We start from the raw sequence: 26119 nt of genomic DNA, 5'->3' as shown, positions 1-26119 counted from the left end.
TTAAAGCTGGACTAAAACTCATCTTCTCACAACCCAAAGAGCAACTTTAATTTAGTTGCTAAATTAAAGAAAGATTAGACTTTAGATAGAAATTAATCCTTAAAAGCCCCCCTCTCACCAAACTCCAACTGAAGCACTCTAATGCAGGCCAAAGCAGCACTCCAGTGCAGATCAGCTTACTCTTTGGATTCTAAAACTTCCAAATTTTTCCCCATGCAATTTACGTTTAGGGGAATGGAATATGGTGCCTGAAGTGCACTCAATTTAACAACATTCTATTACACAATAAATTCAAATAAATTTGCTGCCTGAAATGCACTGACCGCCAAAATACTGACAATATAATAAAAGACAAAAGCTGTTGTCCCAGAAAGTCTTCCATTTGCAGTTGAAGCGCACCTAACTTAACCCTTTTTTGTTTGCTGTAGGTATAGTTTATCAGCGTAGCTTGTCCAGTCAGCAAGAGGTTGAGCTCAAACTTTGTTTGTCCATTAACATTGTTTGAAACAAGCTTTGATGAAAGTGATTAGAAACATTTTTCTTCCAGGCAGGAGAAAGAGGAAATGAGCCAATGTACTACACCATTCCCTTAATGATATTTCAGGTAACTTTTCTGATTAAGGAAGCAATGATTCAATAAGATGACATCAAACAGAGATTCTCCACCTTTTTGCTTCTGAGGCACGCCCCCCCCACCCCCAAACCTTCCAGCAGTGTTTTATAAATTCCATGCATAAACTGTAACATAAGTATATTTTCGTATAAAAATTAGTTATACAATTAAACATCTATTCATTTCACTGACAACTTGACTGCTATCTCTAGTCTTTCCCCATCTTGTGCTGAGATTCTCCCTCTTTACACACTGACTAACCGGAGAATTTCACATAACTATCCTTACAATTTGCAAAATCTTTGTACCTTAAGCAAGCATTTTTTTTAAATGCAGATATTGTATAAATATGGCACTGGACACAATTCTAATTCTCAATGCTACAGTAGATATTAATTCAGTTTAGGGGGTTGGTGGCGAGTGAAGTCACACGCCAACTTCAGGTGCTTCTCAGTTTTGTTCCTAATCTATCCTGGTGACACGTAAAGTCAAGAAGCGGCAGTGGCACCAAGCTCTGTTGAGGTATTGGGATCAAGGTGGCCTTTATCTAAGCTTCTCGCTGCGTGGGCAGCCCTGGTCCTGTATCCTGTTGCCCACGTGAACAGGCATCTGAGGTGCTGGCTGAAAAAGTAAGCTGTCATCAAGAGAGAGGATGGCCTCGTAAAGGTGGATTTCAGCCATATTCTTTGAGTCCTGGGCAGCTTGTAAACGTTAATATGACAAAGCTTCCATCTCCCATATCTTCTGGCCACATAGTCCAATATCACATCAGTGATAACAATCATTAGGTCTGCTGTGGCAGGAAACAACTGACACACTTAACATGTTGCTTGTGGCATCTCTGAAGTTGACTTTACTGGTAATAATACTATTTATAGGCAAGTGTCCATGATAAAGCATGGAGAGTATGTGGTGCGCACCGTGCTTTATTTTCCTCCAGCCTCTCCATTTTATTTGCACATCAATTCTCTGTTCAATTTAACCAGGATGATGGAATAATCTCAAATACTGACTTCCCTATGGATATTTGCTGCCGTTCTGAAGCAGCCAGCAGAAGCAAAGCTTTGCATCCCTGACAAATCCCCTCTCTTAAGTTAAGGTATGTGGCCGCCTCAAGACATTCCACCTGATTATCCAGCTGAAAACTAGTGAAACATGGTTATGGTGGGTGCTGAATAATAGTATCAGTTCAAGTTGGGATTTGAAATTGTTTCTTCAGATGAAATAATGCCATTCTACAAGCAAATCTACCAAGTTGTATTCTTTCAGCTTTGAGTTAAGACCATTTACGTCCAGAAGACAATGATTAAAGATAGATTCGTCTGATGACAAATTAAGACATACAATCAACTTAGCCTAGCAGGGGTTCAAGCCACCAGATATTTGCCATGATGAACGGAACTTAGTGCTGTGTTGTACTCCAAAAGTAGAATCCTTTTGGGTATTTATCATTTTTTCTTTGGTTGAATTGAAAACCTGCGCTGAAGTCAATGTCATAATGTAAACGGCTGTTGCACAATGTATTGCACATTTTAATTTAATTTAATTTTTTTTTGCTGGGGAAATATTTCACTTCTGACAACCTGCATCATACCCCTCCCTTACATGAGAGCACCCTTTAATCTACCAGATAAAATAGCACTTAGCATTAGGAAATTAGCAACTCTTTCCTCAACACACACTTCTTAACTATTTTCTCCATCTCTAACCTGTGTATCCCTCACTTCCTTTGCCACACAATGGCAGCTGCTCCTTCAGCTGTCATTAGTTCCTCCCTAAATCTCTCCATTTCTATAGCATGTCTCCTCTAAGATGTTCCTTAAAACCAACCTCTTTGACCAAGCTGTTCGTCACCTGTCCTAGTGTCATCTTCTTCGGCTCAATATCGATTTATGTCTAATTATGTTTGTGAAGTGACTATGGATAAATTTCTACTTTAAAGCCACTATATAAAGGCAAATTGTTGTTACAAGTGTTCAGTTCAATTCTTTTAAAACAGAAATTATTTCTATACTGTTACTTGGTAAGGACTTATATAATTTCATATATTTTCTGTACCTCAGTGATGACTTGCTCTCTCCAGACTGACCTAGGAATATCTTTGTTAAGGTCAGCTGCATTGCCTTTTGGGGATTGCTATAAAGGGAGCAACACGAGTACCATTTCTGGTCCTAGATTGAAATCATGCATCATTTGGGAAATTTCTGCTAACCTGTGTTGTTTTTAGTCTTGTAACTTGTATAAATGAACCTAAATTAGGTTAATCTGGAAATCTATAAAAGGAAGATGAAATTTTTTGTAATTAAGATTAGAGTTGGCCACCACAACTTGAAATATCTGTATGTTTGCTTTTACTTTTAACTGGGATTTTGTATTAGAATTTTTTACATTGCCTAATTTAAACAAAATATTTTCTTTCAAATACTGCTGATAGAACAATGGATAAGTAAGAGGATGTATTTATGTTGATAACTGGCTCAGATGCTGTAAACTGCTTCACTTGGCATTCATGCTGCTCATACAATTAAATGAGTGTATCAAAAAATTTAAACCTTGAATTAAATTCCAATATTTGAATTTCCCATGGAATTGTTCTAGCTGTTTCACTTTGTTCTGAATGACTGTGAATGGTATAATTATTCTGTTTCAAGCTATCCATGATCTGAGCAAAATCATGATATCACACTACTATTACAGTTCTTCCAAGTAATTGCTGGATCCCTGCCATACAGTTATTCCCTCGTAGACCTTTCATTCCTGATCAGATTTTTCTTTTCAACAGATTTCTGGCAGCATTTTTAATAAACTGAACCAATTCTAGGAACAGATACATAGTAGTTTATGTCTGTGCTATTCACCATGCACTAATGCAGGTCATGATTAATTAGAAATGCCTCCATGTGTAACATTTTGTCCCTTCAGACAATTGCCATAGTGGTCCCCATGGTCTAAATGTAACATGTGGAAGAATTTCATGCCAGATTTGTTGGGGGGAGGGGTGGATCAAAGTTTGGAGTCGCTGCAACATCTTAGGCCTGAGCTCATTGCTAGACAGCCATGTACACATTTCACAGTCATATAGAAGAAGGTATAGGAGAGGGGAGAAAAAGATTTGACTATGTGATAGTATTAAGGAGTCTCTTATCTTTTCCAAGCAGTTTTAAGTTGTTAAATTGATTTTTAAAAGTACTTTCTCAGCCCATTTGCTGGGTAAACAGAATATAGTGGAATATGGCATTTATTCCACGGTGTCCCACTGTGCATCCTCTATCAGACTGAAAATAAAATGACTTTTTAATGAAGTGAATGTAATTAATGCATTAGTTGGAATTTAGTTTTTACAATCCTTAATCTGTTTGACTTTAAATAACAGTCTTTTTGGGGAAAAAATGTGTTAAATGTTCTTTGCTAATACATAAAAGCTTTATTTATTGGAAAATTTGAGAAATAATAGTGGAAAAATAATCACAGTATCATACCACTTATTGTAATTGCAAACGTTTCTTTTAAAAAGTATCCAACTCTTTCTCTAGTTTTCTCTTTCATTGTTGGAGCACAGTACCATGGTTGGTTTTTGTATTACAGTAGTTTGAGTGCCTGCAGACTGTACCATGGGATATTGCAGCCGAATCTGGGGCGGAATTTTCCCAGAATTGCATTAAGTGCAGTAGCAGGCAGCTCCTACCCGCCAACAAAAATGGTGGGTTTTCACGCCGTATTGCCCCGAGCCCACCCCATTATTTATTCACTCCCGTGAAACATGCCATTTCCATGGCGGGCGGATTCTCTCGCCCACCTGCTATCACCCCACTGTTGCATCACACCAGCCGTCATCTTTAAAAGGCAGCCACCAGCAAAATGCTCATCGCCACCAGCTCACCACTGCTGCCTGGGAGACATGGCCAGCAAAGGAAAAAATACTGCAGCCCCCTACTTCAACGACAGATCCCTCGAGCGACTGCTGGATGCCATAGAGGCCTGACAAGATTTGCTCTACCCCCTCTTGGCCGCAGGATGGGTAGCAATGTCACCAAACCGGCTTGGGAGGCGGCGGCAGAAGATGGTCAGCGCAAACACCCTGCAGAGGAGGACAGCCACCCAGTGCCGCAAAAGGATGAATGATCTCCTCCGTTCTGCCAGGGTAAGTCACTCTTTTCATCATTGCCAACTCTCTCATCCTGGCGATGACCGGGACCGGTCCTGTGCTGACGGTAAGGTCGGCACTGCTCTACCAAGCGAGGATGCAGCAGTGCAACATCCATCAGACAACCATGCTGTGAGTGATGTGCCCTCTGTCACAGGCCACTGCCATGCACTAATAACCTCCCCATGCTTTCGCGGGCACATCTGCCAAATAGCTGACAGAATCCATGACCCAGGGCCTCCAATCAAGCTCCAAAGAAACCTCTGAAGAGGAATTTGAAGGCACCCTCCCTGAAGTCTGTCACAGGGCTCACCCACACCTTCCACCAGCGCAGAGACACACCTCGGTGGGATCCAGCTTTAGAGTAGCCTCGGGATCCCAATCTGGTGAGTACGTCGCACTTTCTGATCCACAGCAGGCAGAGGCAGGAACTTCCCAGGTGCCAGCTGTCCAGCACTTGGAGGATTGCTGGGTGCCAGAACATTGCTGAGTCCGAATCAGATGACAAGCCTCTGGAGCTGCAAAGGCAAGCTAGGGAATAACAGGAAGGGATGTCTGCTGCACTCCTCAGATTGCAAGGCACAATGGAAGACCCCGTTCGTCTTCAGGCTGAGGTGATAGCGCCAGCATTGCAACGCACCGAGGTCAACACTGGCAGGATGGCAGTCGCCACGGAGACCTTGGCCCAGGATGTTATTCCTGCACTGCTGCATGGGCTCAATGCCATCGCTGGTGCCAAAGTTGACCTCCAACAGTGTGGACGCGAGAGGGGTGCTGGGCAGCTCGATCACACTCCAGCTACCCCTTCCGCTCACTGAGTCAGCCAGGGGCCCTCGGGCACCTATAGGGAGGATGATCAGCAGGTGCACACTCAGGGGGCCACCCACTCAGGTGACTCTGGGAGTGTCCGGCCCATCCGAATCCTATCTATCATGACCTCTGCAGCTCCAGCTTCACAGGCTGAGGAGGGTGCCACTGCCACACAGCAGGACCCTGAAAGCAGGCTGGGGCCCTCCAAGTCTCGGCCCTCCAGAGGACACCCGCCAAATTAATCACAGACAGGGTGTCACAGTCAGCAGACTGCCTCCAATTCTGTTGTGGATGTCTGGGGAGCACCAAGATGTAGCAGCAGGGTTAGGAAAGTTAGGTAACAGTGGTTGCACAGCCTGGGCATGGGTGTTGATCACTTGTACATACTGTTCACTATTGTCAATAAACTCCTAAGAATATCACCCTGCCTTTGGCTCCTTGTTCTGATGAGCAGTGTTCTTGCCACTGAGATGTGAAACCTTTCTGCACAAGATAATTGGTGTCTTAGTCCAGGGCCTCTTCCCTGTGCTCTGTTCAGCCTTCAGAACACAGTGATGGTCCAGCCTCACACTCCCTGGAAACATTACTGATGCCTGCTGGTGCTGGTCATTGCTGTCAGAATGTAGTGGGAAGGCGCCACAGAGCTCTCTCATTCTCTGTGTGTTCTCAGCACCTTTAAGGTTGGGCTGGCCCCCATCACATCAGCATCTGCGACCAGTGATGCTGTGCTCCAGCTCCTGAAGGACTGAGATGCTGAAGGTGGACACAGCATCAGATGCGTCTAAAGTTTCATGGCTGCGTCTCTGAGATGGCCCTAATCATGGAGCGCAAGCAATCTGCCCTGGGCCGGACAGGAGTCAGACATTCAGTGGCTGTGTGGAGATCTATGGATTGCCCTCGCTGCATGTTGTCATCATCCCCCTGCGCTCAAGCGACTATTAGGGCCTTCATTGCATCCCCATGACAGGAGCATTCTCATAGAGGGTATTGATGCTGCAATAAGTCAGACTGGAGTCAAACGTTCACAACTGCGATGTGAGGATCTCTGGGGACTGCATGTCATCATCATCCTCCACAAATCTAGCAGCTATGAGGCCCTCCTGAGCGCGCCTGCCTCGTCCAGCAAGCGCGAGAGCCTCAACCCCGTCATCATCACCACCAAGGGCGTCGTCCTCATCGGAGGAGACGTGTATCTCCTCCTCAGCCAGCTTCTCACCCCTTTACAGTGCCAGGTTGTAAAGGGCGCAGCAAACGATGACTATGCGTGACACCTTCTGCGGACTGTATTGCAGGGCTCCACCAGACCGGTCCTGGCACCGGAACAGCATCTTCAGCATCCTGATGGTCTGCTCCACCAAGTTGCAAGCTGTTGCATGAGCCTCATTAAGCGTCGCTCTGCTGCAGTCTGAGGCGGCCGCATGGGCACTATCAGCCATGGCTTCTGCGGGTAGCTCTTGTCCTCAAGGAGCCAACTCTGCAGCCTCTGTGGATCCTAGAAGACTGCACGGATCTGCGAGCGACTCAGGATGTAGGCATCGTGCACACTCCCTGGAAACTGCGTACACTTGCAGGATGTGTTTCTGGTGGTTGCATACCAGCTGCACGTTCAGTGAGTGAAAGCCCATGCAGTTGATGAAGTCCACCGAGTGTAGCGACAGAGACCTGAGCGTTACATGAATGCAGTCAATTGCACCCTGCACCTGTGAGAATCCTGAGATCAGGACGAATCCAATGGCCCTTGCATCCTGCTGACCCAGTCCCGGGAGAAATGCACAACGTTGCATGGCATAGAGAAGATGGTATCCGTGACCTTATGGATGCATTTGTGGGTGGTGGATTGTGAAATCCCACAGAGGTCACCTATGGACCCTGAAAGGAGCCACTGGCGTAGAAATTGAGCGCCACGATCACTTTCACAGCCACTGGCAGTGGGTGCCCTCCATGCTTGGCGCCAAGCCCTGCAGTAAGTGGCAGATGTGAGCCACCAGGTCCCTAGACATGTGCAGTTGTCGACGACATTGGTTCTCAGTCATCTGCGGGAATTGCAGGTGGCATCTATAGACCCTGAGTGTCACTAGGCGCCGACCAGCCATGGCTCCCTGTCGCTCTTGGGCAGTGTGTGTGGGAGCCCCTGCTGCCCCTTCTTCATGAGGTTGCTACTCCTGCCTTTGCCCAGCCAGGTGCCTCAGTCGCTCTCTCCTCCGTCTTCTACGGTCTCAGTAGGCCATCAGGCATACAGCTAGGTCACCAGGATCCATGATTCTGACGTGGTCCTCCTGCAGCATGAAAGAGAGAGAGATGTGGTTATCAAGGCTGTACTTTGCTGGCCGTGTGTGACAGCCCGTTAATGCTTCCTGGAGAGTGCTGGTCACCCCTCGGATGGCCAGAGATGAGTGCACTGCATGCCTGCCCTATCAACCTGCGACATGGGCGTCACTGGTCCAAACCAGGATGCTGAGATTGCAAGGGGCTGTGAGGGCCTCCAGCAGTGACTGCTACATGGCCAGTGTTGGCGAGGAGATTGTACAACGAGTACAGTCCAACTGCTCAGCGATCCAATAAAGTGGTGGCAGACTCGAAGTCTGTGCTGGGGGGATGGGGGGGTAAGGTATGGAGCGCCTCATGGTCCTTTGGTGCCTCTACGTTACTTGCTTGGGCGAGCAGGCTAGGAGCCTGAACCCAACCATATCACTGTGGCTGCACCTGATCTGTCTCAATTGCAGAGGCATGGTGAGTTTATACAGGTGTCCCTAATGCATGGCCACTTCCCTCGCTTACCCTGCCCCCCATCTTGATTGCCTGTGCGAGGGATGCATGCCAGGGCAGCATGCCAGGGCAGCACTTGATTCCCCAGAATGAACTCTGTATGTCTTTGTACTAAGTAGTGAATCTCAATAATTGTGCTACGTCCCTACGCTGTGTTTGCATGTGAATTTTTGGAGTTAATGGGTTTCAAGCATACTTGTATATACTTGACTAGTTGTACACATGTCCACACGCTGATTTCAATATCTAGAATAAACAGTATTTTCATCATTCAATGCTTACGTTCAGCATTACTGTTTTGTCAAGAATGATCTTTTAAATTTCTTGGAATACAAAAAAATACAAGAAATACTAGCCCTTGTTGCATCCCTATTTTTGGCTTCTCCCATATCAGGTACATTGTCCTACTGTATAAAAGCTTTGGTTTATAATTGATTGTTATAATGCATGAAATAGAATTTTACCTTTTTACCTTTATACTAAAAACCAATCTCAAAAGCCTTTTCATTAAATTTTTGTAGGATACCTATGAACAATTTCTAAACATCCAGATATATGAAGATCAGATGAGAGTCAATGGCCTATTTTCCTTGGATAACAAGCCAGTGTAAGTTTCTGGTTGCAAGAGTGAATGTGTACAGGGTAAAAGAGGAAAAAATATGCTAGTCTTCAGTTTAGTACTGAGTGCTGCACTGTTGGAATGCTGCTTATTGGATGAGATGTTAAAACAAGGTCTCGTCTGCCCTTTCAAGTAGGGGTAAACAATCCTGGCCAATACTTTCCCCTCAACCAACACTCAAAAGAGATTATCTGGTCATAATCACATTGCTTTTTATAGGACCTTGTTGTCATCAAATTGCTGAAGTGTTTCTTGCATTACAATAGTGACTTCGCTTCAAAGGTACTTCATTGGCTTTAAAGCTCAAAAGTCCTAAACTTGTGAAAGGTGTTATATAAATGCAAGTCTTTCTTTTCCTTCTATCAATGTTTTAAAATGAACCAAATCATTTACCCAGAACCTCTTGACAAGTTGTCAATAACTGTGGAAGAGTGTTTAAATTGAAGGCATCCTAAAACTATCTATTATTAACATATAAAGCATATTTGCATACCCTAACTAGAGGGGGTGGACAGCATTTCGGATAGATCTATTGAAAAGCAAGAATTGCAAAAAAACATCCTTTTATTTTAAATAAGTGGCTGTTTCACTTACTAGTTCTATTCTTTGACTCTTTCAATGGGGAAAGAATTACTTACAATCATGTGAATCACAATAACTAATGTTGATATACAATAATTACTTAAGTCATTTGAATAATTTTACCATGAAAAATGTAACTGTGCAATTTTCAGCCTATCAGAATCATTTAAACCTAATTATCTGATATTTTTGCCTGCCTCTGTTTATAACTGTTGTTTATAATAATTTACTATTGGTTAAAGTCATCAACTGTGCAAGTTAAAATGTTAGCTATTTTTGTTTTGAAGAAAATAGAACTTCTTTGTGTACAGTGCTGCTCTCTTTATTTAAGGATGAATGTAAAGGCATTGGAAGCAGCTCAGAGAAGGTTTACTAGACTAATACCTGGAAAGGGAGGGTTATCTTATGAGGAAAGGTTGGACAGGCTAGGCTTGTACCACTGGAGTTTAGAACAGTAAAAGGTGACTTGATTGAAATATATAAGACCCTGAAGGGTCTTGACAGGTTGGTTGTGGAAAGGATGTTTCCTCTTGTGGGAGAATCCAGACTAGGCTTCACTATTTAAAAATAAGGGGTCGACCATTTAAGACATAGATGAGGAGAAGTTTTTCCTCTGAGGGTAGAGAGTCTTTGGAACCCTCTTCCTCAAAAGGCAGTGGAAGCAGAACCTTTGAATATTTTTAAGGCAGTGCTGGATAGATTCTTGGTAACCAAGGGCGAAAGGTTATCGGGGGTAGGTGGCAATGTGGAGTTCAGGTTGCAGTCAGATCAGCCATGATGTTGTTGAATGGCGGAGCAGACTTGAGGGGCCGAGTGGTCGCTTCCTGCTCCTAGTTCCTATGTTTGTACGTGAACGTTACTTTTGAATTGAAAGAGTTTACAGTAAGATATCATCTTGGATATCATACAGGGCTACAGTAGAGTAGTAATAGGATTTGCGAGACAAATAAAATTATCTTTTATGTATCCTGCAAAGCCTTAGATTGATTCTTAGAAAATTATTCATATAAATTCTTCCAATTAATATTAGGGGATTTAAAATAAATTTACAATGTGATCAAAGCAATATCAACGCCAACTAACACAGGTAAATGTCAAACTTAATGTAAGGCACCATAGCTTTCCCTACTTCCCCTTTATCACTACAGGGAGGAAATATAAGCAGTGGCTGTGGGGGAGGAGATCTGGAATTTCTTCTCGATCGCACTGTTTTCTTTTCAGAACATTTCCCTAGTATCTCTGTAATGATTGTTACCACAAAATTGACCACACCCCCAAGGTGAATTAATCACCACTAGTTTCTGCTAATTGCTCTCATTTGCAGGCCTTCGAGGAGGCTGCGATTATTAAGACTGAACCTTTGGCCACAAAAACACTAGTAGATGCGTTTTGAAAAGTTTCTGAATGATTTTTTTAAAAATTTCGAAGGAACTTACTACTATATCCCAACTATATTTTTTCAAAGTAATTTTCAGTAATTTAAAATCTGGTTATTCACAGGCGATGGATTGACACTGTGATTTAAAATGCTTATTTTTTTGTGATAAACCCATTTTCTGCTGTATTAGTCAAACTTTACCAAGTTAGCATTCTTAAATATAACAATACTTTTAAAGCAAAGTGTTTTTAAAAAAAATACTTTTAAAACGCTGCCCAATTCATGGTTTTGTGTTCGGTAGTATGCTGGGGTTGGGGCATACTTTATAAAACTGGCACAATTGGCATCAGAATTGCCAGTTGCACCTGAGATCTTGTATTTTTTGAGTGTGGGTTATCTGGAGCAAAAGTTACTTTTTATTTTGGTAGCTTTAGTAGTTGTATACTGTTTTGGATTTCTGCAACATCAGTCCAGGATAGAGCATCCGCTAATAATGTCAGCATAATCGGGACAAAATTGGTCGAACCAATACAAAAGACTGGGGAATTTTAAATGTAAAGGAGTTACAGCCAAAACCACTGACTTTTGTATGTACCACATTTTTTTTGTGCTGACTTAAGATTCAATTCAGTGGGATCAAGCCCTGTCCACAAAATTGGCCATGCCCTGGGTCAATGTTATGAGATGCCTTTGCATGAGTGAGGGAAGGCTCTTCAGATTGCACTAACTTCTTTAGGCTTTAGGCGCATAGGCACCAGTAGGGATGTTTTACATGTTTTTCATATCAAATAGTGTGCACTGATGAAATTACATGGTTCAGTTTAGTTAAAGTGATTTTAAATTGAGTTACTCACAGATGGAGAACTTGATTCTTATTGAAAATGGTGAATTTTGTTGATAAACCCATTTTTAGTTGTATCAATAAAATTGCACCAGGTTACCACACTTGAATGCATCAAAGAGTGCTTTTATTGGAAAGTCAGGAAACAATTGCATTTTGTTAAGCTGCCTGATTGCTCTCCTTCATTGAAGATTTTATATTTGTGATTATGCAAATGAATGTTGTCAGAAATTTATGAACATGCGTACTGATGGAGAGGGAGAAAACAAGCTGGTCCATCAAGCTTGCCCCATACCTTGATGACCAGACCATCATAAAACTCCCTACATCTCCCAACACTGCACAGCCACACAGCTCCTGGTAGAGGCAAAAAAGGCAGAGCAAATGCACAGCCAATAAAGGAAAAATATTCTGTCTTTTGCAGCCTTATTACTCTGTAGCATCTTGTGTTTGTTTTATCTTTCACTGTTCACAGGTTGAAAGGAAAGGCCAGTTGACTAGATTTCATGCCAAGTCCCCAGGAATGATGACTCCCTGACACAAGTTTAAAAAAGAGGTGTTTATTATTTACAGTCTACGAGAAAATGAGATTAAAGCTAGCTCATTTGAACCTTAACTACTTTCTGCCTTAGACTCCTTACTTTAATACATGATATTTAAAGTTACTCTCTTCCACCACCACATCCATATCAAATCATTTCTGTGGAAAAATGGCCAAAAGAAACCAAAACATGACTTGCTAAATTACAGGTTTTTCTGCCCTGGACTGAAACTCAGCAGACTAATTTAGTTGAAGACCACCAGAAAGAAGACACTTTCATCCCATCAGTTTAGTCAAGTTTCAAACCATTGCCACACCATCCTTGACCTATTGGGCATATTGTGCAGTTAAATGTAGCTTTTCATTCTCTTTGTAACAAGAAAAGTACAGTTCCTCAATTTTATTGATAAGAACATTACCACACTTCCTGGTAATTAGCTGAATTGGTTTACTGTTTCCTTTTCTTCACAGTGCACTTCTTGGTTACTCTCTCTTTCCTGGGTAGTATAACACCAACTGAGATGAGCAAGACTTTACTTGATAGATTTATTTTCACACACTAGTTTGGGTACTTTCAACAAAGGTGACATAATATAGTTTGTAGTCAACCAAGACTAAATCAGATCTGAGAACTTGGAGTGTAAAATATATTAAGTAAAAAAAAAATCAGAATTGGCAATTCTGCAAGTTTCCTTGAACTACTGCATATCTGTCATTAAATTATTTTTAACAGTAACATTTTATTTGTAATGTATACTGTATCGTTGAATTATAGAATCATGGAATGTTACAGTCAAAAGGAGATCATTCAACCCACCACGCCTTTGTCAGCTCTTTGGTAGAGCTTTGTAATTAGTAGCACTTTCCTACTCTTTCCCCATAGTCCTGTAATTTGGATAAATACTTGAAGGGAACCAATTTCCTTTTGAAAGTTATTATTAAATCATCTTCCACCACCCTTTCAGCCAGTACATTCCAGATCATCATAATTGGCTGCATAACTTTTTACTCAAATCACCTCTGGTTCTTTTAGTTATCATCTTAAATCTGATCCACAGATTACGGACTCATCTGCCGTTGAAAACAGTTTCTCCCTATTTACGCTATCAAAATCTCAAATCTCCCATTGACTTCTCTGCTCGAAGGAGAACAGTCCTAACTTGTCCCAGTCTCTCCATGCAACTGAAATCTTCATCCTTGGTATTATTCGAGTAAATTTGTTCTGCAATTTCACTGAGACCTTGATATTCTTCCTGAAGTGCAATGCCCAGAATTGAACACAGTACTCCACCTGAGGTCTAACTAGTGTTTTATCAAAGGCTAACATAGTTTCCTTGCTTTTGTACTCTATGCTTCTATTAATAAAGCCAAGAATTCAATTTGCATTTTTCAACAGCTTTCTCAATTTGCCCTGCCACCTTCAAAGATTTGTGTGTATACACTCCTTTGTCTAACTGTTCCTGCACCCCCTTTAAAATTACCTGGATTTACATAGAATTACATTTGTCCATGCTAGCGTTTATGCTCCACTTGGGTCTCCTCGCAGCCTTCCTCATCTAACTCTTATCAGCACAACTCACAATGCCTTTCTCCCTCATGCTTACCTACCTTTCTTCAAAATGCAACTACACCATTCACGTCAACTACTCCCAGTACAAAAGAACTGGCAAGTTCTCACCACCTTCTGGCTAAAGACATTTCTTCTGAATTTGCTATCAGATTTTTTGGTGGCTGTCTTATATTGATGGCCTTTAGTTTTGTTCTTAACCACAAGAGGAAACAGATTTTGTTAACTCTATCAAAACCTTTCATAATTTTAAAGGGCTGTATTAAGTAAGCCTTCTCTTTTCAAAGAAAAAGAGACCCAGCCTGTTCAGCCGTTCCTGATAGTTAAAACTTCGCAGTTCTGGTATTGACCTTGTAAATCTTTTTTGCACCCTCACCAGTGTGCCTATATCCTTTTATAATATGGCGCACCAGAACTGTATACAATATTCCAAGTGTAATCTAATAAGGGTTCAACACAAGTTTAGCATAACTTCTCTACTTTTGAATTGTATCCTTCTAGAAATAAACCCAGGTGCTGGCTAAATTGTACTATTTAGTTTATATTATGGAACAATAAAAAGTAAACTTTTTCTTGCAATCTGGGTTTCCACATTAATAGGCTGCCGTTGGAGCAGCAGATACATATTTTTTTTCATGTGATATGAGCATCGCTGGCAAGGCATACATTTGTTGCCCATCCCTAATGGCCCTTGACAAAGCGGTAGTGAGCCAAATTTTTGAACCCCTGCAGTCCATGTGGTGTAGGTACACCCACAGTGCTGTTAGGAAGGGAGTTCCAGGATTTTGATCCAGCAACGATCAAAAATGGTGATATAGTTCCAAGTCATGATGGTATATTGCTTGGAGTGGCCGTTGCAGGTGGTGGTGTTCCCATGTGTCTGCTCCCTTGTCCTTCTAGTAGACATAGATCATGGGTTTGGAAGGTGCTGTCGAAAGAGCCTTGGTGAGTTGCAGCAGTGCGTCTTATATGTGGTACATACATTTTGCCGCCACTTCGCGTTGGTGGTGGAGGGAGTGAATGATTGAATTGGTGATATGGGTGCTGATCAAGAGAGCTGCTTTGTCCTGGATGTTGAGCTTCTTGAGTGCTGTTGATGCTGCAACCTTCCAGGCAAGTGTAGAGTATTTTATCAATTTCCTGATTTGTGTCTAGTAGATGGTGGACAGGCTTTGCGGAGTCAGGAGGTGAGTTACTCACCTCAGAATTCTCAGCCTCCGCCCTGCTCTTGTCACCACAGTATTTATGTTGCTGGTCTAGTTCAGTTTCTGATCATTGGTAATCCCAAGATGTTCAGCCATGACCTAATTGAATGGCGGAGCAGGCTTGATGGGCCAAAAGGCCTACTCCTGCTCCTATGTTCCTGTGGGATATGGGGATAGTTCAGAAAAGTGGCGTTGAGGTAGATGATTAGCCACGATCTATTTGAATGACAAAGCAGGCTCGACAGGCCGAATGTTGCTCCTGTGTTCCTATGATATTAGCGGGGGTTTCAGTGATGGTAATATGATTCAATGTCAAGAGGAGATGGTTAGATTCTCTTGTGTTGGGGATGTTCACTGCCCAGCACTTGTGTGGCGTGACTGTCACTTGCCATTTATCAGCCCAAGCCTGAATGTTGTCTAAGTCTTGCTGCATACGGATACGGACTGCTTTGGTGCCTAAGGAGTTGCAAATGGTGCTGAACATTGTGCAATCATCAACGAACATCCCCACTTCTGACCTTATGATGGAGGGAAGGTCATTGATGAAGCTGCTGAAGATGGTTGGGCATAGGACACTACCCTGATGAACTCCTGCAGCGATTTCCTGGGACTGAGATGAATGGCTCCCAACAACCACAACCATCTTCCTTTCTGCTAGGTATGATTCCAACAAGTGGAGAGCTTGCCCTCTGATTCCCATTGACTTCAATTTTGCCAGGGCTCCTTGATGCCACACTCAGTCATTGTTGCTTTGATGTCAAGGTCAGTCATTCACCTCTCCTCAAGTTCAGCTCTTTTGTCCATGTTTGGATCGAGGCTGTAGTGAAGTCAGAAGCCAAGTGGCCCTGGCAGAACCCAAACTGAGCATTATTGATCAGATTGTTGCTGTGTAAGTGCTGCATGATAGCACTGTGGACGACACCTTCCATCACTTTGCTGATGGTTGAGAGGAGGCTGATAGGGTGGTAATTAGCAGGATTGGATTTGTCTTGCTTTTTGTGGGTAGGACATACCTGGGCAATTTTCCACATTGTTGGCTAGTTCTGGAGACCAAACTCTTCTGTACAATTGCTGGGATGTTGTCAGGGCCCATAGCCTTTGCAGTCATTCACTGCTTTCAGCCAATTCTTGATATCATGTGGAGTTAATTGAATTAGCTGAAGATTGGCATCTGTGGTGCTGGGGACCTCCGGAGAAGTGTGAGATGGATCATCCATTTGGCATTTCCAGCCGAAGATGGCTGAAAGTACTTCAGTCTTGTCTTTCGCACTGATGTGCTGTGTTCCCCATCATTGAGGATGGGGACATTTGTGGAGCTGCCTCCTCTGGTTAATTGTTTAATTGTCCACCATCATTTACAACTGGATGTGGCACGACTGCAGAGCTTTGATCTGATCTGTTGGTTGTGGGATTAGCTCTGTCCATCGCATGCTGCTTCCATGTCACCCTGTGTTATAGCTTCGCTAAGTTGATGCCTCATTTTTAGGTATGCTTGGTCCTGCTCCTGGTATGCCCTCCTGCACCCTTCATTAAACCAGGGTTGATCCCTTGGCTTGATGGTAGTGGTAGCGTGAGGAATATGCCAGGCCATGAGGTTACAGATTGAGGTTGAATATAATTCTGCTACAGTTGATGGCCCATGATGCCTCATGGATGCCCAGTTTTGAGCTGCTAGATCTGTTCTGAATCTATCCCAATTAGCAGTGTGGCTCTGCTGTAACAAGACTTGCATTTATATAGTGCTTTTCATGACCACCAGATGTCCCAAAGTGCTTTACAGCCAATGAAGTACTTTTTTGGAGTGTGGTCACTATGTAACATAGGAAACATGACAGCTAATTTGTGCACAGCAGACTCCACGTACAGGAGTGTGATAATGACCAGATAATATTTTGTTGATTGAGAGATGAACATTGGCCAGGACACCAGGATAACTCTTCTACTCTTCTTTGGAATAGCGGCATGGGACCTTTTACACCCATCTGAGACAGCAGACAAGACCTCTCTTTAACGACTCTGACGGTGAAGGATTCCCACCGTACTGCACTGGAGTGTCAGCCTATATTGTTGCACTGAAAATCTTGGAGTGGGACTTAAACCCCACAATCTTCTGACTCAGTGAGAGTGCTACGAAGTGAGCAATAACTGACACTTACAAGGATGCCTACATTCCTCGAGAGCCTAAGCATCTACTGTTTTGTATATCTGCATGTTTTCATGGTGTGGAATTTGGCTAGGACATTATTAGAAACACTTGGGTAATGATGTTTATTGAAATTTAAGCTTTTTTGACATTATCAGCATAGGTTGCAGCCATTAATAGTTTCAGATTAAATTATGCCCCTAATTTGGATAATTTTCCTTGGATTTTTATAAGGCTGTATTAAAATAGCTAGTTTTATTTTGGAGGAAGAAGAGTAAGAGGAAAACCATTCTGGAGTAGTGCTATATTTGAGAAGGTTCTCTGCTTTCCCTGCTTCATTTTCTGTTGTAGGAAAAAAAAAAGCCCCTTTCCTAATTGATTTTAGTAATACATTCGTAAATCCTTTCTACTCTTTTTTTGTACTCCTATGATCATTAGATACTTCGAGGACTAGCAGGAGCTTGTCGTGTTTAGTATTTTACCCATGGCTACCACAAAGGTTCACAACATTTGATTGGTTATATGATTCATGGAATTGCCATTCCATGGCAGTGAAAATCTCTTCCCATTATCCATTTACTAGCTTCATTAACTCTTTAATGTTACGTATCAGTTTTTGCTTTGCAGTCAGATCATTCAATCGAGAATTGCGCAATATTGTGTAATTCTGGCCCCCAAGTGCATAGCTTTACCTTTCCATTTCCATCATCACCATTGTGTCTTGTTTGGCTCGTGTGAAGAGGTGATTTGTTTTAATGCATCTTTATGAGTACCAAATTATCACCCCAATAAATTTGTTTACTCCAGATGAGAGAAATTGCTTTTCAACAGGCTTCTTTTGTAAGTGAGTATGTTGGGACTTACCTATGCAGCTGTTTTTGTCCTTAAACAGCGATTTGTCACCGCAGCAGCTTTCAAACACCTCCATGGATCTTTACCAATGTTGATAAATGAGTACTGGTTCAGGCACTGTTTTTGGTTTCTGAGGAATTGCCATGCCACATGTTAGTAATTTCTGCCTTAGTGCACTAATTTGTGATTTCAATAATTTAAAAACTATTAATTTTCCGCAGAAATGTTAGGTTACTTCATCTCAGCAGTTTCACGGGTTTCTTGCGAAAACAAGGTAGCTTGAAAATACCCATATTCCCATTCCTACATTTATAAAGGTGCCATGTAACATGATGTTTTATTAGATTGTCACCAAACATAATGTGTATTTTTTGTTTCTTTAAGCTTAAGTTGTATGTCAAAGATGGGGCTTATTGGAAACTGTCCATGCGTCAAAGTATCCTTCCTCCCATGAACATTAAGGTTAGGTCGTTGCTCATCTCATCCAGGCAAATGCATTGCCTGCTGTGCCCAGCCATGAATCATTGACACTGACGTTGTAATTTAATTTGCTGCAGCGTTGATCCTGTTTTGCACAACAATGCCATCTGGTGTTTTCTTGGGAATGGGGACTGCAGTAAGAATTATGCCAAATTCAGAAGTGACTTAAAGGAGATCTATTGAAGCCAGTGCTGCTCAACATTGCACATTTGCAGATTATCTGACTGTTGTTTCAGTAATCAGCAGCAATAGACCCTAAAGCTCATTAATACCACTAACAAGCAGAAATCATTGCTGAAAACATTTTGCTTTGCAATCCACATGGTGGTTATGCATATGGGGTTTATTTTAGTCAACATGACACAGATGGGCACACTGAATGAAAGTTGCATCTTTGTTTTTCAAACACTTTCTCTGGTACCTCTAAGATATCATCCAGTTGATAAATAGATGACAATTTTTTTTGTTGTGCATTTTTCTTTGAAGAGTCTTACTGTAATATTTTGCCTTGTGGATCCTAATTTTTGAATGGAGAGTAGATGGCAATCGGCTAACATGGTCCAATTTCCAAACTATCAAGCATCTATGATGTTCACTCCCGCCTCCTCTCTTCCCACTCCCCACCTCGACCAAACCCCCTCAAAGTTTACTGCTGGCGAATTCCAAGAGTTGTGAGTAAACTATTTCTCGTTGCTGTTTGTTTAGGGTGCACTTTTTCTTTTGGGGCATGATTTGTCTGTTTTAGAAATCACTTTTTTATTAATCCAGCAAGGCATATACTGAGAGCACTGCCATCTGTCAATAACCTAGATTCCACTTGGAATCAGGATTTTTTTTTTGCACAAGTAGACTGGCTTCGGAGGACAAGGGAAACTGTGAAATTTCCCAACCTTTGACACTAAGAAGAGCACTAGGAAAGAGCAAAATTATCTAATGCAGGCACACTGGGAGGGCCCTCGAAGGATCTGAGGAACATTGGAGGAATTGAATGAAGGGGAAACTGCGTGAGAGAGAGCCTGGCAACAAGTTCCAACTAACACAGAGATCTTCCAAAACTGCTGACTGGCTGTAAGTCGGTGACTGCAGCAGCAACAACATCACCACTTAAACATAAGAAATAGGAACAGGAGAACCATACGAGCTGTTGATCCTGCTCCTCTAAGATCATGGCTGATCTTAGGCTTCACCTCCACTTTCCCACTTCCTTCCCTGAGACACCAAAAATCTGTCTATCTCAGCCTCAAATATATTCAATGATGGCATATTCACAACCTTCTGAAGTAAAGAATTCCAAAGATTCACAACCCTTTGAGTGAAGAAACTTCTCCCCATCTCAATCCTAAATGATCGACGCCTCATCTTGAAACTGTATCCACTTGTTCTAGATTCATCAGCCGGGGAAACAACGTCTCCGTATCTACCCTGTCAAGCCCCTTCATAATCTTGAATTTTTCAATGAGATCACCTCTCGTTCTTCTAAACTGCAGGGAATATAGACCCACTTTACTCAGACTTTCATCATAGGACAACCCTCTCTTCCCAGGGACCAGCCTAATGAATCCTTCCTTAAATATGAAGACCAAAATTGCACACAGCATTCTAAGTGTGATCTCATTAAAACCCTGTACAAATGGGACAAGACATCTTTATTCTGGTACTCTAATGCCTTTGCAATAAAGGCCAATATGCCGTTTGCTTTCCTAATTGCTTGCTGTACCTGCATGCTAACTTTTTGTGTTCCTTGTACGAGGGCACCCAAGTCTCTCTAAACATCAACATTTACAAGTTTCAAGCCTTTTAAAAAATATTCTGCTTTTCATTTTTATGACCAAAGTGAATAATTTGATCCTTTCCCATTATACTCCATCAGCCATGTTGCTGTCAACTAACTTTACCTGTCTATATCTCCTTGCAGCCTCTTAGTATCCTCCTCACTGCTTGCATTTCCACCTAGCTTTGTATCATCAGCAAACGTAGATACGTTACACTCCATCTTTTCATCTAAGTCAGTAATATAGATTGTAAATAGTTGAGGCCTGAGCATTGACTCTTGCGGCACTCCACTAGTCACAGCCTGCCAATTTGAAAATGTCTGCTTCCTTAAGTAAGCAATTAAGTTAGGTAATCCTCTAATAATGCTCATATATCACCCCAAACTCCATTATTTTCTGTTAACCTTTTGTGTGGCATCTTCCAAACCCATGACCTCTACTACCTAGAAGAACATGGGAGGCAGATGCATAGGAACACCATCACCTGCAAGTTCCCTTCCAAGTCACACACCATTCCTTCACTGTCACTGGGTTAAAATCCTGGAACACCCTTTCTAACAGCACTATGGGTGTTCCTACAACACATGACTGCAGCAGTTCAAGAAGGCAGCTCGCCATCACCTTCTCGAGGGCAATTAGGGATGGGCAATAAATGCTGGCCAGCCAGCAAAGTCCATATCCCATGAATGAATATTAAAAAAAAAACTTAGTGAATGCGTTTTGGAAATCCAAGTATACTACATCTACTGGTTCCCCTTCATCTACTCCTACTAGTTACAACCTCAAATCTAACCCGTTTGTAAAACCATGTTGATCTGTTCTAATCATGCTTTTTTAAATGCATTACTGATTCCAGCACTTTCTCAATGACTGACAGGCTAACTTGCCAATAGTTCCTGTTTTCTCTCCCTGCTTTCTTGAATAGCAATATTAATAACTTCTAATCTGCTGGAACCATTTCAGAACCTATGGAATTTTGGAAAATTGTAGTCGGCATATTAACTATCTCTGTAGCTATCTCTTTTTGAACCCTAGGATGTAGACCATCAGACCCTGGGGATTTGTCTGATTTTAGTCCCTTGAGTTCCTCTAGTTTTTTTTTGCTGATATTAATTACCTTAATTTCCTCACTCATATTAACACCTAAGTTACCCTCTATTTCTGGCATATAACTTGTGTCTTCTGTGAAGATGGACACAAAATATTTGTTCAATGTCTCTGCCATTTCCTCATTCCCCATGATCATTTCTTCTGTCTCTGCTTCTAAGGGACCAATATTTACTTAAGCTACTGTCATCCTTTTCACATATTTGTGAAAGCTCTTCACAATCAGTTTTTGTATTTCTGACTGTACTCTCATTCTATTTTTTTTCCTTTTATCATCCTTTTGGTGGCCTTTTGCTGGTTTCTAAAACACTCACAATCCTCAGACCTACTACAATTCTTTCCAACATTATAAGCCTCTTGTTTTAATCTAATACTATACTTAACCACCTCAATAAGCTAACGTTGGATCTTTCTTGCTGAGTTTTTGTTTTTCAGTGGAATGTATTCTGGTTCAACATTTTCCCACTATTTGTTTCCCACCATGCCTTTCAATGTATTTACTAAATCAACCTTAGCCAGCTGTCCCCGCATACCTGTATAATTGGCTTTGTTTAATATTGATTCTTGTTTCTGATTGGGTTATGTCGTTTTCAGACTTAACACATCATCTGTCGTAGTTGATCCCACTCAACCTTGCGTATCATTTGAAATTACACTTTTTTAAAAAAATTTGTATGTTTAGTATTCAAATATCTTACTGATGTATTTCATTCACACTGATAAAAATCTTTAAATTAAAAATGCTAATGATCTCACGATCAAGTTGCTGAAATTTATTTATTGTAAAATCCTCCCTACCTGTTTCTGACACATGTATTGTGGTATTTAGAATAATATCATCATAGTTTCCTTGTCACAGTTTATCTAAGTAGTTAGCACTTTATTTTCTCAATAAGTAGATTAAACTACGCTTTTATATCTAGCAATGGAATTGGAAAAATCCCTTCCCTTTTAAACTCTTGAATTGTGATCATATGCACAGGCTACAACTCCATTAATACCAGTGTTCTTACATAGAGAAGTGTAATTGCAAACCTGAATAAGAGTTTTTAGGTATCACTGGATTAGGTAGAATCACTGGATTTTCTTTTTTTCCCGAATAGAAATTTAGTTGGAAGTAGATGGTTGATAAAGGAAGAACTGGAAGAGATGCTGGTTGAACAAATTTCTGACCATGACGTGAGTAATAGTGTTTTATGGACTATATGTTACTTAAAAGATTTGGCCTTTGCAGTATAAGGCAGAATTGCAAAAAATGTCACTGGATTTTCCTATAGGTTGTTTCTAAAGTTGATAATTTGTGATTTTAATATTGTGAAAGTCCAACTGGATGCTAACTTCAGCAACCAGTATAAATTTGGAGGGGAAAAGAATTTGCAGAAAATGAATGGAATGGAACTTTTGGCAACCTGGGAAAAATCCTGTCCATCTTTACATTCAGTTTACAGAGTTTATATGCATGTGGTTGAGCTTTCTCATAATTACTACAGTTGATCAAATGATCCAGAGGTTCTCCGATGTTTACCCGGAGTATTTAAAACTTGCATGCCTACCATAATCTAATTCATAAAAGTTTAATGAGGCTATTAAATTATTTTTAGAAAGACTAATTTCAAAACAATTGAACTATATGACAAAGTGGGTTTCTGTAATGTTGAATAAAGCCACCTTACTAGTAGTTTCCAGTGAGCTTTACTTGAGGATTAATTTGAACTCTTGTTGGAATTGGACCCTGAAACAGCAATTTCGCCATTGGCTAAAAGCTAAAAATATTCAAAGATTCAAATTAAAGACAGGAATTGAGTTCAGAAAGTATTTTCTTTGTCCTTATTCAGCCCATCCTAATTGTCTTTCATGAGAGAATTGGAGGCACACATTTGCTTAACTTATCTTATTTTTAAAAATTGTGTTAAGATAATAGGTATTTTTATGTAACGTGTTGACATAGAGTATCAATACTCTCGGGTGCTCTGTGTGGAAACGACAGTTGTTGATAATCCTACAATTAATTTTCTGATATAATAGTTGATGTCTAAAGTGCCACAGTGAACAATTTACAATACACTGTTGATTGAATGCATGAATACTTGATGCTTGCTAAGATTATTTAAATTTCCATTCATTTTTATAGGTGTCTAGTGTACAGCTGATACTATCAAAATATTACCTAGATTCAGTAAGGAAACTGCTGTAAATAAAGGTCTCAAAATGTGTTTCCTTTTCCTTTTTTGTTTGAAGGGTAGCCATATACTTGGAATTGAAACTGCTCTTCCTTCTCATACCATACAATCATTTAATTTTGCTAAGACAATTTTTAATTTTCTTTACTTGTAAAGGTCAATTTCTGTCCTCCATTTCTCATCTGCCATATCTGGCCACCTTGATGGAAGATTCATATGTCTGCTAACTTGCTGCTAAAGTCCCAGTAGGCCTCTCTTGATCTGTTGATCAAGGGTCAGCATTCTTTTCAGGTCCTTCATGTTAAACTTGATGTTGATGGCAGTCTTAACATCTGATTTGCTACCTTAGTGGGTAAATATGTCACAGAATGTGCTATCGAGTTGTATGGAACAGGAACATCTAGTCCTCACTGAGTTAGTTGCCTTCAGTCAGGACAGCTGTTTGGGTGCCAAAATTGCCCAAAGAACCAGTGGAAGCTAGAACTTTTGCTCCTATTCGCTGTTGGTGTCCTTGCTGGAAGATGCTTGCGAGTGGATGTTTGGTGAATTTATCTGTGATGACATGCATGGTTGAGTAGCCTACTGACACTGCTCTTCAAGTTAATGCATAAAGAAATGTGTTCTGGTAAGATACTGGGCAGTCACTGTTGCCCAAGGAATGATAACACAACCATAGACTATCGTTATGGTGGAGGAGAGGGAAAATAAGGAGAAGTATAGTGGGGAGGGTAGGAGGGAGCAGAGGGCAAGAAGAAAGTTCAGCCTTAGCTGGAGCTAAATAGTATTAATTGGGAAACACCAGGAAGAATAAGGATTTCTGCTCAACTTAGACTCATCCAGATCACCACTGGACCCATTGAATACATAACAAAAACGCATCTCCTCCAGCTAGGAGTATTGACCTGGTGTACTCTAGACTGCGTGCACTGCATATTTGCAACGACTTCCACTAAATCTGAGAGTTCCGCAAACAAAAAAAAACTGATGGCAGGTTGAAGAGTTAGCAAAGGTGTCAAAAAGCATAGTGAACCATTTATTTAATTATTTGGATTAAAAATAATAATAATAATTAAGTGGAGGGGTTTAGGATGGAATTTAGAGCAGAGTTCCAAAGTATAGAGCTGAAATGCCTAAAATCTCTGACACAATGCAAGATAGAGGCAGGTTGAATAAATAGGAGGCTGGAATCAGTATAATTGGTAATAGGACAAGACATAAGTCTGCGAGAAGCTGGGAGAGGAGAGGGTTGGTGAAAGATTTTGTACATGAGGTCTGGAGTTCAAAATTCAATGTTTTGAAAGGCATATAACCAAATGAATGAGGAAAATGGGTGAACAGGACGGAATGTGGGTCGAAATATTTTGTTTGCTAGAATTTGTGGAGGATGGAACTCAGGAGGCCAGCATGGAAGACATTGGAGAAGCCAGGCCTGTAGGTAACAAAAGTATAGATAATAAATTTGGGAGGTTGAAACTCGGGCCCAGGTCAAATAGAACACAAGGCTGCATGTGATCTGGTTTATCCTGAATAAGCAGTCAGAGTGTGCAGAGTTAATGCCAAAACTCCAGACATTTTGGTAGTTTCTTTGTTTAGAATATTCACAATTTCTTATTGTAGGTGGACAATATTTTTAAAAGAGTTTACGGGAGGAGAACTTTGAACTGTGCCTATACTCTTATGTACACAAACACGTGCATACATTTGAGTTGAAGAAATTATCCCTACTCAAAAGGCATTATGATATGTTCATTGAATACTCATTATAGAGAATACTATATGCAATATCATTTAAAATAAAATTGGAATTCTAGTATAAATAGAGCATACATGAGAAAAATGTTAATTTGGTTGAATTCCTGTTTTCATCTCTTTTAATTAAATTATATACAATTTAATTTATCCTCACTAAAATTAGCATGTTTTAAATCAATTTAAATAAAATTAGAGTTCATTTGAATTCAAAGTTATCAAAAAATTGTGCACTTAATTTCTGCCTATCAAAACTGTATTCTCAAAAATCAGGTTTTATGAATCCAATTAAACCTTAATTATGTGAAAATTCTTGTTGGCTTTGATACCTTTCAGTTTTTGTTCTAGGACAAACCAAATGTAAAATCTGAAGATAAGTCTATTATAAAATAACAACAACTTGCATTTATATGTCTTTAACATAGTATGAATGTGTTTAACATGTGTTAAAACTTGAATGGAATGTTTACAGATAGATCTTGCTTGGTACAAGATATGTGCAAACTGGTTAATCAAACAGCTGTAAAATGCTACTTAAACAGCCCTTTGGCCTGTAATTAGGTTAATTCCATTTTTACACTAGCCTAACAAGGAGGCTAATGAAGAATTAAGCACAATCTTTTTCTCTTCCTTTGCTGTCACTTCTCCAGCCATTCAAAGCATTGCTTGTAGATTGTTGGTCTGGAGGGACTGGCTGTTTCTTTTTAATAATTAAATGTTTACTGCTGTGCAGTTGATTATATGCTTTCATGTGTCCATGCTCCTTGTTT

The 26119-nt window shown here is 40.8% G+C and overlaps 1 protein-coding gene across 2 annotated transcripts in view; it reads left to right on the top strand.

Moving 5' to 3' along the window:
* Nucleotides 1-26119, top strand: part of mrps9 (mitochondrial ribosomal protein S9) — a 106079-nt gene that overhangs the window by 65170 nt on the left and 14790 nt on the right. The window contains exons 6-8 of one of the 2 annotated variants that reach the window (XM_078545595.1): nt 548-604; nt 8855-8940; nt 22524-22599. In XM_078545595.1, coding sequence (XP_078401721.1) covers nt 548-604; nt 8855-8940; nt 22524-22599 — 219 coding nt within the window. The remainder of the gene's footprint in view (nt 1-547; nt 605-8854; nt 8941-22523; nt 22600-26119) is intronic. The other variant, XM_078545596.1, reaches the window with a different exon arrangement.

This window comes from Cetorhinus maximus, chromosome 7 (assembly GCF_964194155.1).
Source record: "Cetorhinus maximus chromosome 7, sCetMax3.hap1.1, whole genome shotgun sequence".
NCBI classification, from domain to species: domain Eukaryota; kingdom Metazoa; phylum Chordata; class Chondrichthyes; order Lamniformes; family Cetorhinidae; genus Cetorhinus; species Cetorhinus maximus.
The sequence above is the reverse complement of the archived record's forward strand: the minus strand, read 5'-3'. Positions and strand labels throughout refer to the sequence as shown.